General features: G+C 43.5%; 1 protein-coding gene across 1 annotated transcript in view; it reads right to left on the reverse strand.

Annotated features, from left to right (window-relative positions):
• The window catches only part of FUG1 (Translation initiation factor 2, small GTP-binding protein), a gene marked incomplete in the record, with an annotated part of 32,657 nt that extends 25,265 nt beyond the window's left edge, over positions 1-7,392 (reverse strand). The window contains 9 exon segments of the mRNA XM_048687235.2: positions 3,935-4,000; positions 4,164-4,319; positions 4,397-4,459; positions 4,551-4,649; positions 4,739-4,888; positions 4,969-5,082; positions 5,213-5,245; positions 5,319-6,703; positions 7,013-7,392. Coding sequence (XP_048543192.2) covers positions 3,935-4,000; positions 4,164-4,319; positions 4,397-4,459; positions 4,551-4,649; positions 4,739-4,888; positions 4,969-5,082; positions 5,213-5,245; positions 5,319-6,665 — 2,028 coding nt within the window.
• Between the last annotated feature and the right edge of the window lie 3,461 nt (positions 7,393-10,853).

Consider the following 10,853-nt stretch of genomic DNA (forward strand, 5'->3'; position numbering starts at 1 on the left):
TTATCAATATAGGTAAAGCAGGGTCTATCATTTGCTTGAGATCTCAATCATGTCCAAACAAGCTTTATGTGTTTGTTCTCCCGTTGCAACGCACGGGCATATTTTCTATAGATTCCTATTCGCAAGATCATCGTTCTTATTATGATTGATTCCAATTGAGATCTGGCGTATGACCTAAGGACTCCCGTGAGCTTCCAAGATTAGACGAGATGAGCAAGTAGTAGGGGCTGGAAAAATACTACCCAGTAGATTGGATTTGTCGAACACAAGCTAACAAGGTTGCTGACGCAGGTTCCATTAATAACATGGAGGTAATTTATGCATGATTCATCTTTCATGTTCGTTCTCAATTTAGTTGAAAATCATACCTCGTGTCCTGATCAAATGATCCATCATTTTTTTGGTCATCAACAACTGTCATCCAACGACATAGTTTCTTGATCCTGCAGAATCATAGGAACCGGTGTTTTCTGCCATTGCAACGCACAGGCATTTTTGCTAGTATTAAATAAATTTTAAAAAATCAGATTTTTTGTGAAGAAAGATGCCTGAGTATGTGATGTCCATGCCAAATTTCAGAGCATTTGGATGTCAGAGTAGCTCTCAGCAAAAACAACAAATTTGGGGTCTCCGGGTGAGCCCAGGAGGTTCTGGGCTCGCTTGCATATTAACCCACACATTCTGGATGGGACTCCGTGTTGGCCCCAAACTCCGGGTGAGGGTTTGGGCGAGTCCAGGAGCAACTGGACTCGCCCAGATAATTGCCTGGAGCTCAGCCCAAAACTCTGGTGAAGCCCAGAGACTACATTGTGTGTCGCAGAACTGGGTAACAGTCAGGTTTTAGTGGGCCACTATATAAGGTGTCCCTTGTTTCCTGAAGGCCCACGGCTTTGAACACTCTCTCTTCTCCATTGTTGAACTCCGAAGGTTGCTAGCTCCTCCATTTGTGCCCTACATCCTTGAGATATTTGAAGAAAAAAGAAAGAGGAGCCCCAACCTATGACTCCACCAAGCCAAATTTGATTCCCAGTTGAGTTCTGTGTGAAATTTGTTTCTCTTGGGATCGTGAGGATCTCTAGACGATTTGGGGTCGCGCGGAAGCTTCCAAGGTTGTGGATTTCCACCTCAAGACCTACATCTTAGTGATGAGCTAGGGCTTGGTCTGTCGAGGCTCGACAAGAAGGTACTTAATGCCGTTGGGGTACTTAGTGGCCGCATCTCTCCATTAGAGTCCACCTAAGCTTTGGGATACATCACCAAAACCCCATCACTTCGGTTATTTCGTCCCCGAGCTTTGTTAATTGCTTTGAGTGTTACTTGCTTGCTTATCATGTTTATCCTTGTTGCAAGTGTTGCCGTATCATAGGTTGATTCATTTAATAGCATTTCAGAGAACTTATAGTTCCGCAGTCCTTAAATGAACTAAGAAAGTTCAAATTTGTAGTCACCTATTCATCGCCTCTAGTCGACGTCTTTGATCCTTCATAAAATACTATACTGTACAAATCATAAGCCCTACAGCCTTCATTTCAAAATATAATAAAGCCAATACTTCTGCGACCTTCTTTCAGAATATAAAGCCTGGGTCTTGCATAAATGATATGTCCTCTCATCTCTCGTATCATTTCTAGTTAGAAATACATACTAACTATTCTCTCTTCACTTTGAAAAACTGTTATCTCTCCTACTCCCTAGACAATAACACCATGGCTACCGTGGTCATTTTCTTTTACGCTAACAATAAGTTTTAGTTGGTAATTAATGTCCATATAAATAGGAGATTCATGTTCCGATTTCGTTAACCAAAGAAAAGTTAAAGCTTTCCCAATATAGTTTAACCATTTCTTGGAAAATATACACTTAACTTTCTTGAGTTCATTTTCATTCTGTTGTACTGCTTAGAAGCGTCCAGGAGCGCCACAAAATAACTTCCTACATTTCAATCGCAACGATTTAAAACTAGGTAAGCGGTAAGCCACAAGTCACCAGGCATTTAACCACTTGCCATTCACTAAACAGTTAAAGTAGAACAAACTACTAACCAAGCAAAGTATAGCAAAGCTGATGCTCTCAATTGTTGAAGTATATATGTGGATTACCTGGCCCTTTACATCAGCTCGGACTTTTGGTTGCGTTGGTTAGTGCATGAAGCTTAACATGGTAGCAGAGCTAAGGTCTTGAGTTCAAGTCCTGGCTTTCAATCGCAACGATTTAAAACTAGGTAAGCGGTAAGCCACAAGTCACCAGGCATTTAACCACTTGCCATTCACTAAACAGTTAAAGTAGAACAAACTACTAACCAAGCAAAGTATAGCAAAGCTGATGCTCTCAATTGTTGAAGTATATATGTGGATTACCTGGCCCTTTACATCAGCTCGGACTTTTGGTTGCGTTGGTTAGTGCATGAAGCTTAACATGGTAGCAGAGCTAAGGTTTTGAGTTCAAGTCCTGGCTTTCACAATTTATCTAAATATTGCCATTCCCCCCTTTGTGTCCACGTATAGCCCTCTTGAGCCATACCTCCGAGTCTATCCACGTGTTGACTTTCCGCGTCACACGTGAGAGGGGGTGTTGAAGTGTATATGTGGATTGCCGAGCCCTTTCCATCAGTTCGGACTTTTGGTTGTGTTGGCTAGTGCATGAAGCTTAACATACACCACCTATCAAGATCCAGGTTTCTTATTCCAATGGAATTTCCATCTTTTAACAGAGAGCCACTCCTGTACCAATGTATTTCTTACACTACAAGACGCTCTCTTCCCATGTGAAAGGCATCAAAGTTACATTTGTTCAATCACATAGAAATGAAAAAGAAAATGAATCAAGCAGTAACATATCAACAATAGACATGTGCACCCAGGTGCAAGTGCTCCCTGAAGTACCACTACCACATCTACAAAATATTTGAAAAAAAAATCAATAGATGTTTTAATATGTGCACTTGCAAAAAAATTGCACAGAAAAACTTGGATAACAAATAAATGGGTACAAATTGTTCTTTTGTTGTTGTGTACAGTAGAAAAATGGTCTTACTTCTGCAGAAAAAATTGCAAGAACATGTATTCTAAAAGATTGCACATGTATGATGTTTCTTTGAGAATTTGTTTTACGAATACACAAGTACACTTTTCAAAAGGGTAACACTGCAACTGAATGATGGAAATCTGTGGCATGCTTAAGTTAGGAAAACGATTCCCGTTGGTGGGGCGATCACATGCTCATGTCGTCCCACCCGTGCGCTCGCCACGTGTCCCTCGTGGACCCTCCACACCGCTTTCTCTCTCCCTTACCCCCTTCTCCAGAAACTTCTCAACGACTCGCCTCTCTCCCCGACCTGTTCTCTCGCCTCTCTCTCTTTCACCCATCTCCTACCTCCCGCCCATGGGCTTCTCCTCACAGCAAGCGGACATGGTATGCCCAAGCGCCGCTGCCCAGCTGGTGGCCTCCATGTACCACCTCAAGCGGACGCAACGAGGAAGAAAAGCACTGCCTATGGCTGCGCGAGGGACAGCCGTTCTGCAAGCCCCATCCTCCTCCTCACCCATTGAAGCAAGCTGTACAGCGCTGCTGTGAGCCCGGGACAAGCGGTGCTGCGAGACCTGATGGCGGTGCTGCGAACGTGGACGCGCGCTGCTATGAGTGGTGCTGGGGGAAGGGGGGGGGGGGGGGGGTCAGATGGCTTCCTAGGTGGCCGGTCGACCGATTCAGTCACCTGGCCAATGCCTAGCATCACCATTCAAGTTACATATATATTTTGATCTAATAAAAAGTTAGCTCTCCATGAAAGATACAGAATATCACACGATATTACTAGATTTCGGGGAAATAAAATTGAATGTAATAGAATCCTTTGTCACAAATATGACAGAATTATAAAATGGACTAAAAAGGAATCACAGGAAAATGAATGGCGGAAATAGGAAAGAGGAAAAACCTGCACGGCGTTGGATGGCGCTGCTTGGTCTACAAGGCTTCCACGATCATCATACATTGCACGGATCTGCCATAATACCCGTGACATGTTATACAGCAATTGGCCCACAATTACATGTGCTAGCTAATGTCAATTATATGTGCTAGCTTCTGTTTTTCAAATGCAAGGCTAGTCCAGTCCATATACTGAATGAAATCATGTGCAGCAAGTAGGAAATAAAGAAACAAACCTTTCCAAAAGCTTCACCACAAACAAGAATATCGCCCTTATTCAAGGTTCCATTCTGTACAACTAGGGTGGCAAGAGGTCCTTTAGCCTTGTCAAGACATGCTTCAATAACCGTACCCTTTGCATTTCTATGAGGATTGGCTTTTAATTCTAGCAACTTCAAGTTCGCAACAAAAGCAAGTCAAAAGGGAACTACAACAAAAAGCAAAAAAGAAAGTCTAACCAAAAGTATACCTCAGCAACAAGCATGACAGTCTCTAATAGCTCATCAACATTCTCTCCCTTAAGAGCACTTATCTGAAAGATATCACAACTAAATCAGCTCAAGATAGGTAATAAGTGGCTACGGTAAGGAACTTCCTTTTTCCAGAGTGTGCCAATAAACAACCTGAACCATCGGGGTGTCACCACCCCACATCTCTGGCATAAGCCCTATCTGGGAAAGCTCTTGCATGACTCGTTCTGGATTAGCTCCCTCCTTGTCCACCTGCTTGCATATGAGGTGACTGAAATATGAGAAAGGGGAAAATAAATTGACTTGTTGCAAGTAAGAAAGAGAGTGGCTAGAAAATAGACCTTATTTATAGCTATTACAACAGGGACTCTGGCTGCCTTTGCATGCGCAATTGCCTCATTTGTTTGTGGCTGAACGCCATCATCCGCAGACACAACAATGATACAGATATCAGTTACCTTTGCTCCTCGAGCTCTCATTGCACCAAACGCCTGTTGTGTCAATGATTAGGAAGAGTAATATGACATGCGAAAGTGAGAAAAATATACGAAAATAATATATATTGCTATACCTCATGCCCTGGAGTATCAAGAAAAACACAAGCCTGAGGGTTTCCATCAACTGGCACAAGAACCTGATATGCTCCAATTCCTTGTGTTATTCCACCAGCTTCAGATGCCACCACCTGTATGTCACTTTGGTTAGACATACAATTCTTTGTAAATGGTTGTTACCGTGTATGAATGCCAACAATAACATGTCTACCCCATGTCACAGACAAAGGACATGCCAAGGATAAGCTATTACCAATTTACCTTGCTCTTGCGTATATAATCCAAAAGGGTAGTCTGCAAACAGAAGTAGAAATGTCAAACAGTGGTCAGAATAATTAAGTCTTAAAATTTATATAACACGTGGTACCTTCCCATGATCAACATGACCCATGATAGTTACAATGGGAGGCCTTACTTCCAGTTTATCCAAATCCTCCTCATCAAGGAACTCATTCTTCTTTGCCATCTCTTCCACTCTCACCGGAACACTTTCCAGTACTTCAACTTCATATTCCATGCAAACCATCTTAACCAAATCTTTATCAAGAGTCTGAACATTGTCAAGCATTGCTCCTCTCACTGATAAAAAGCGCAGAATTTCTGATTCGCCAACTGCCAGTTGATATGCTAGTTCGTCAATATCCATACCTTCTTCACCAACTTCAAGGATCTCAACCCTAACAGGCTCTTCAGCTTCTAAAGCCTCAAGCCTGGCAGCCCTACGTTTTGCCTTGCTCCACCTCCTTCCCTTGCGCACTGGAGCGTCGTCATCAACTGATCGATCATCATTTGACATACGTCGGCGGGGACCAGCTGGTGTAATAATTTTTTTATGACGATTATCCTTCGCTTTGGCTGGTGGACCGCGTACTGGCTTGACAGGGTCTACCAGTGCCTCAGCTACAGCTGGATCAACCATTGGTCTCTTGGAAGCAAATTTGTCGATCAGGATGGGTCCTTTTTTCTCCTTTGATGTGTCAGCTTTGACAGGGCGACGAGGTGGTGGTGCTACAGAAGGTCTTGTTTGTAGGTGAGGTGCTAGTTTTGATGGAGATGACACTGAAGGTTCAGCAGCAGATATGGACTGATCCCTAGTTTCAGTGCGTGGACGGTCTCTAATCACCTTATGTACAGTGGGCACAGGGTTCCCCTTTCTCCATACACTCTTTAGTGTTTTTGTCCTTTTGGAATTCGAGCCTTCCTCCACCACTATTGGCACTGAACTATTAGGCTTTGCCACATCATTCTGTCTCAATGCACGGTTCTCACCATCCACATTTCTGGAGCTCGAGGCCTCAAGTTTCTCTGCCTTCTCCAACACCTCATCCAATGACTCTCGGACCTTCTCTCGGTCTTGCAATGTTACGCCTGCTGGCTTCCTGGCAGGTGCTGATGTTGTTGCTGTATCCATGCTTGCTGGTGGCCCATTCAGCCGGACTGGCCTCTGCGGGGGCTTTGAAAGAAGATCACTGTCATCATCAGCTTTAACGTTCACACTTACTCTTGATGAGAACTGAGCTCCCTTCTCATCGATCAAGTTAGTTATGACCATACATCTACATAGTCTTCCAGGTGCACATGGCCACCTCCGGACACCGTCAAAACCCGTGAAACTGATCCTTGAAACCAAGTGCCCTCTCCTCACTGCCGCTGTCGGCAGTGGGCCAGGCCTTCCGTTGCTCCCCAGGTTGGTAACAGAAGCAGGAGACGCCATGACAGTGCTCTTAAAAACACTGCCTCGCACTCATAAAGCTGAGGAAGCAAGATTAATTTTGAGTGCGCACAAATTTTTGGGAAACAATAACCGAAAGCGAGCTAGGTAATCAAACGAGAAAAACACCTATGTACTTGCATGTTGGCTCGATATATCTAAATTCCAGTAGAACTTTATCAGTTTAAATTTTAGAAGAATGTAAGGGTGCAACAATTTAAGCTGAAATCTGACAATTGACATGCCTATACGGACTGGTTGGAACTTGGAACCTACAAAAATGGATTTTATTTCTCTGGGACACAGAAGACAGCACATAAAAAAATAGTGAGAAGTGAAACCAAGCTTACGAATAAACGAGGGTTTTCCGCCGCAATCCTGCAAGTTGGCGAACAACCACAAGGGCACGGAGCAGACGGAATGGCTGGCCGTAACGAGAAGCCGGCGCGAACACTGACAGTGGCCGTGCGTCGGTGGGCGGGGGAGCGACGCGAGCAGGCCTCGAAGGAGGCGGTCTAAGGGTGGAGAGGTGGCAGCGTGGGCGAGGGAGCGAGTCGAATGGCCGGCGAACGACGACGGCGACGCGGCGCGGGGCGATACGGCGGCGGGGCGAGTGGGAAGGAGCGGAGGGTGCGTGTGCAGGAGTGATAAGGATCGGACGGTCGAAGTTAAGCAGCCGATGTCAGAATAAAATGGGGAAAACAAATGCAAGAGTGATAAGGGGGCACTTCGGAGAGCCACTCAAAGGGATCGTCGTCCCTTCCATGCGAGTGTCATTGAGGTTTTCGCTCTTATATAAAACCAGTTTTTCTTTTTTGGGTGATATAAAATCAGTTGTACTCCCTCACTTCCTAAACTAGATGACACTCCGTGTGTTGTTGCGAGAATTTTGAACACAGCAAATTTAAATAAAATTTGATACAACCATGATGCTCAACTGTTCAATAGTAGTAATCCAAAATAAATAAAGGAAACAATTAATTAAAAGCAAATAGAATTATAACAATTGACCATGCATGGGGGCTATACGGACTAAAGGAAATTTGAACATGTCTTGTTTGGAAATAGTGAGACTTCACATATTGCAAATGAAGAAAGGTATGACTAATTGTACGAAATAAAATGTGTCTATTGAGCTTTTATGCAAAAGCATACTCTACATGACCTTGTAAATAAGTGAAGTGGTGTCAAACATAACAAAGATTTTTAATGGCACCTACCAGTACCAACGAAAATATTAAGGCTTCCTTTGATTCATAGGATTGAAAAATCATAGGAATAGGAAAGTCATAGGAAATGAGATGACATGCATCTCAAATCCTATGCATAGGAACAGAAAATGAGATGCCCTTTGATTCACATCATATGATTTTTTTCCATTGAGTCTAGGCTAATGTTTATTTTCCTATGAAATGTGGAGGATAGGAAGAATTCCTCCATAGGAATAGGATTTCATTCCTACAAACCAAAGAGCTCTGAAGGAATTTTTCCTATAGAAATCCTATCCTATAAAAATCCTACAAAATTCCTGCAAACCAAAGGAGGCCTAAAGGAAATAATACTAAGGAAAGTTGGTCCTTACCTAATGTAATTTGTGGCTGAATAGCTTCTCTATTTTTTAGATTATCAAGATTTATATATCTGTTGTCATCAATAATAGCCATGGCCAACAGTTCAATAATCACTATGAATTTATCAACGGGCAAACATCGGCACCATACACAGGGAAATATTCTTTCAAGATTGTAGTATATTATTAGCCTCTAAGGATGAAAGCTAAAGAGAAGACATTGATTTACGACTTCATGGATTGGTCCACAGATCAAGTTATAACCTCGATAAACCAAATAAGTGTCTTCGTATATTGCACTTCTTGCTTCAACAAAAAATAGAGTATATTTTGTCTAGTGCTAAAGGCAAACTGAAGGTTTCTTATAGTGACCAAATAGAAGTCGTCACTCAATTTGGCATCTCGTGAATTTTAATGGGTTTAAGTTTTAGCACCAGAACACACCCAAATCAAATTACTCTATAAAATATATTTTGTCTAGTGCTGAAGGCAAACTGAACTTCTTTGAATGACCATAATAAACTCATTACCTCAAACACATGTTACTCGCCAAGATCAATTCTCCTCTATTGGCAATTCGGCTGGCGACAACATGGCTGGTCTTTGAGAGTGCCACATGAGAGCTTCGGTTTGGTTGAGCAAGTTGATGAGCGAGCGAGAGAGAGAGAGAGAGAGACCCAGAATCCCATGTGAATCCAAAGAACGAAGCCAAAGATTATGGGTTGATGGCTCACCTCAGAATCAGAGGCATGTAGGCACTCCTGCTGGCTATCGACCTCGGGTTCTCAGCATGCATCCCTCAACGAAATCGATATCACATGATCCATCACTTTGGTTTCTCGGCATGTCCGACTCCCAGCACTTGTGAGTCTGTCTGACGGCAAGGTTGTGCATATGGTAGTGAGTGGGTTACAGAGATGGGCACTTGCATGTTGAATGATTGGGGAGTAGGGGATTAGGAAGGCGGGTCGGGAACTCAACAAGAATTAAACGATGCGCAACAAAAGAAGATAGAAACTAAAAAGCGCCTCGAGAGTTTGGGGAGTAGGGGATTAGTTGAATGATTAAAGGTATTAATTGATGGTTTGAGCAGTGGCTTTGCATAGCCTAGCCCACGCATAGGAAGGCGGGTCGGGAACTCAACAAGAATTAAACGATGCGCAACGTGGGCAAGAACCAATGGGGAAAAAGAGAGGTGACGTGGTTGCATTGAATGCTGATGTGGCACCATGATGATGTGGACAATGTGCATGTTGAGAGAATTGGTAGTAGTGGGGATCAACTTCTTAAGAATGTAAGATACAAGTATATCTCTACTCTTAATGGAGCAGTTGGTAGTCTTCGTTCTGGTTTTTTCATCCCACCTCCCACCTTGGTCTTGTTTTTTACCGTCCTCCTTCCACCTCCCACGTAATGATCCCCTCGCACATAACAGAAAAAAGAAAAGACAGAGGCCCCTCACACGAAAAAAATCAGAGGAACGAGGCTTCCCTTGCACGTAATGATCCCTTGCATACCAGAAAACCAGACGACGACCACGTAGCAAAAAAACAGGGAGCGAGCCCCCCTCGCATGAAAAAACGGACAAACGAGCCTTCCCTCCATCTATTTGCTACGTCGATGGAAGCCACACCCCAGCGGCCATCGTGAATCCCTTCACCGCCGCCACCGTTAGGGACCCTGCCTTTGGAAATAAAGTCATTCCTTGTTGTCCATATGGCCCGGGAACCAGAATGGTGATCTCTTGTGCAAAAGGCACATGCAAAAGTGCTTTTAAGTGATGACTTTCATCCTGAATTCCCATGTGAGTAGGATTCCATGTGGGCCAAATACATGTGCAACAGATTTGAGCAAAATGTCAATGCATGAATAAATGGTCTCTAGTTTCAAGTACTTACAAGTCACACATGACACAAGAATAGTCTTCTATAAAGAAGTTCTTGGTAAATTTTGATATTAATTAGTGTACCTGCAAAATTCATATCATGATAATAGCAACAATTCTTGGTCGCATGCAATGACATTTTTTGCAGCTATATCTGGACACATCGTTGAGCTTGTGGTTACGGAGGAGTCTAGTCATGAGGCATTGATCATTCGAGCTCAGGTGGAACCAGATCGACCGAGGAGGCTTGACCGAAGAGGTTTTTCTTTGAGAAGATGTGGGCGCGACACAAGGAATATGAGACCATGTGAATTCGGTTTGGGGGTAGACGGGGCTGGTGACCATGGGCTAACAACTCTATGGGAGAGGCTTTGCCAGGTCTTGCATGATATGTAGATGTGGGGCGCATGGTCTTTGGCTATGTGCACAAGGAGATCAAATGCCTACGTGACCAACAATGTGAAGTGATGGAAAGTGCACTCCAATATGGGTCCTCATGGGAGGCCCATGACATGGAAAAGAAGTTGCATGAGATATATGAGAGAGAGGAGGTTATGTGTAGGTAGTGACCACGGTTGGAGTGGCTCGACGCTAGTGATAGGAACACCCATTACTTCCGAAACCGGGTGTCTCATAGGAAGCACAAGAATATTGTATGTGCCCTACTAACGGACGATGACACTTGGTGCACCACTAAGAAAGACATGTGGAAGATGGCTAGTGAATTCTATACCAC

This window comes from Triticum urartu, chromosome 7A (genome assembly GCF_056163025.1).
Source record: "Triticum urartu cultivar PI428250 chromosome 7A, HENAU_Tu73, whole genome shotgun sequence".
NCBI classification, from domain to species: domain Eukaryota; kingdom Viridiplantae; phylum Streptophyta; class Magnoliopsida; order Poales; family Poaceae; genus Triticum; species Triticum urartu.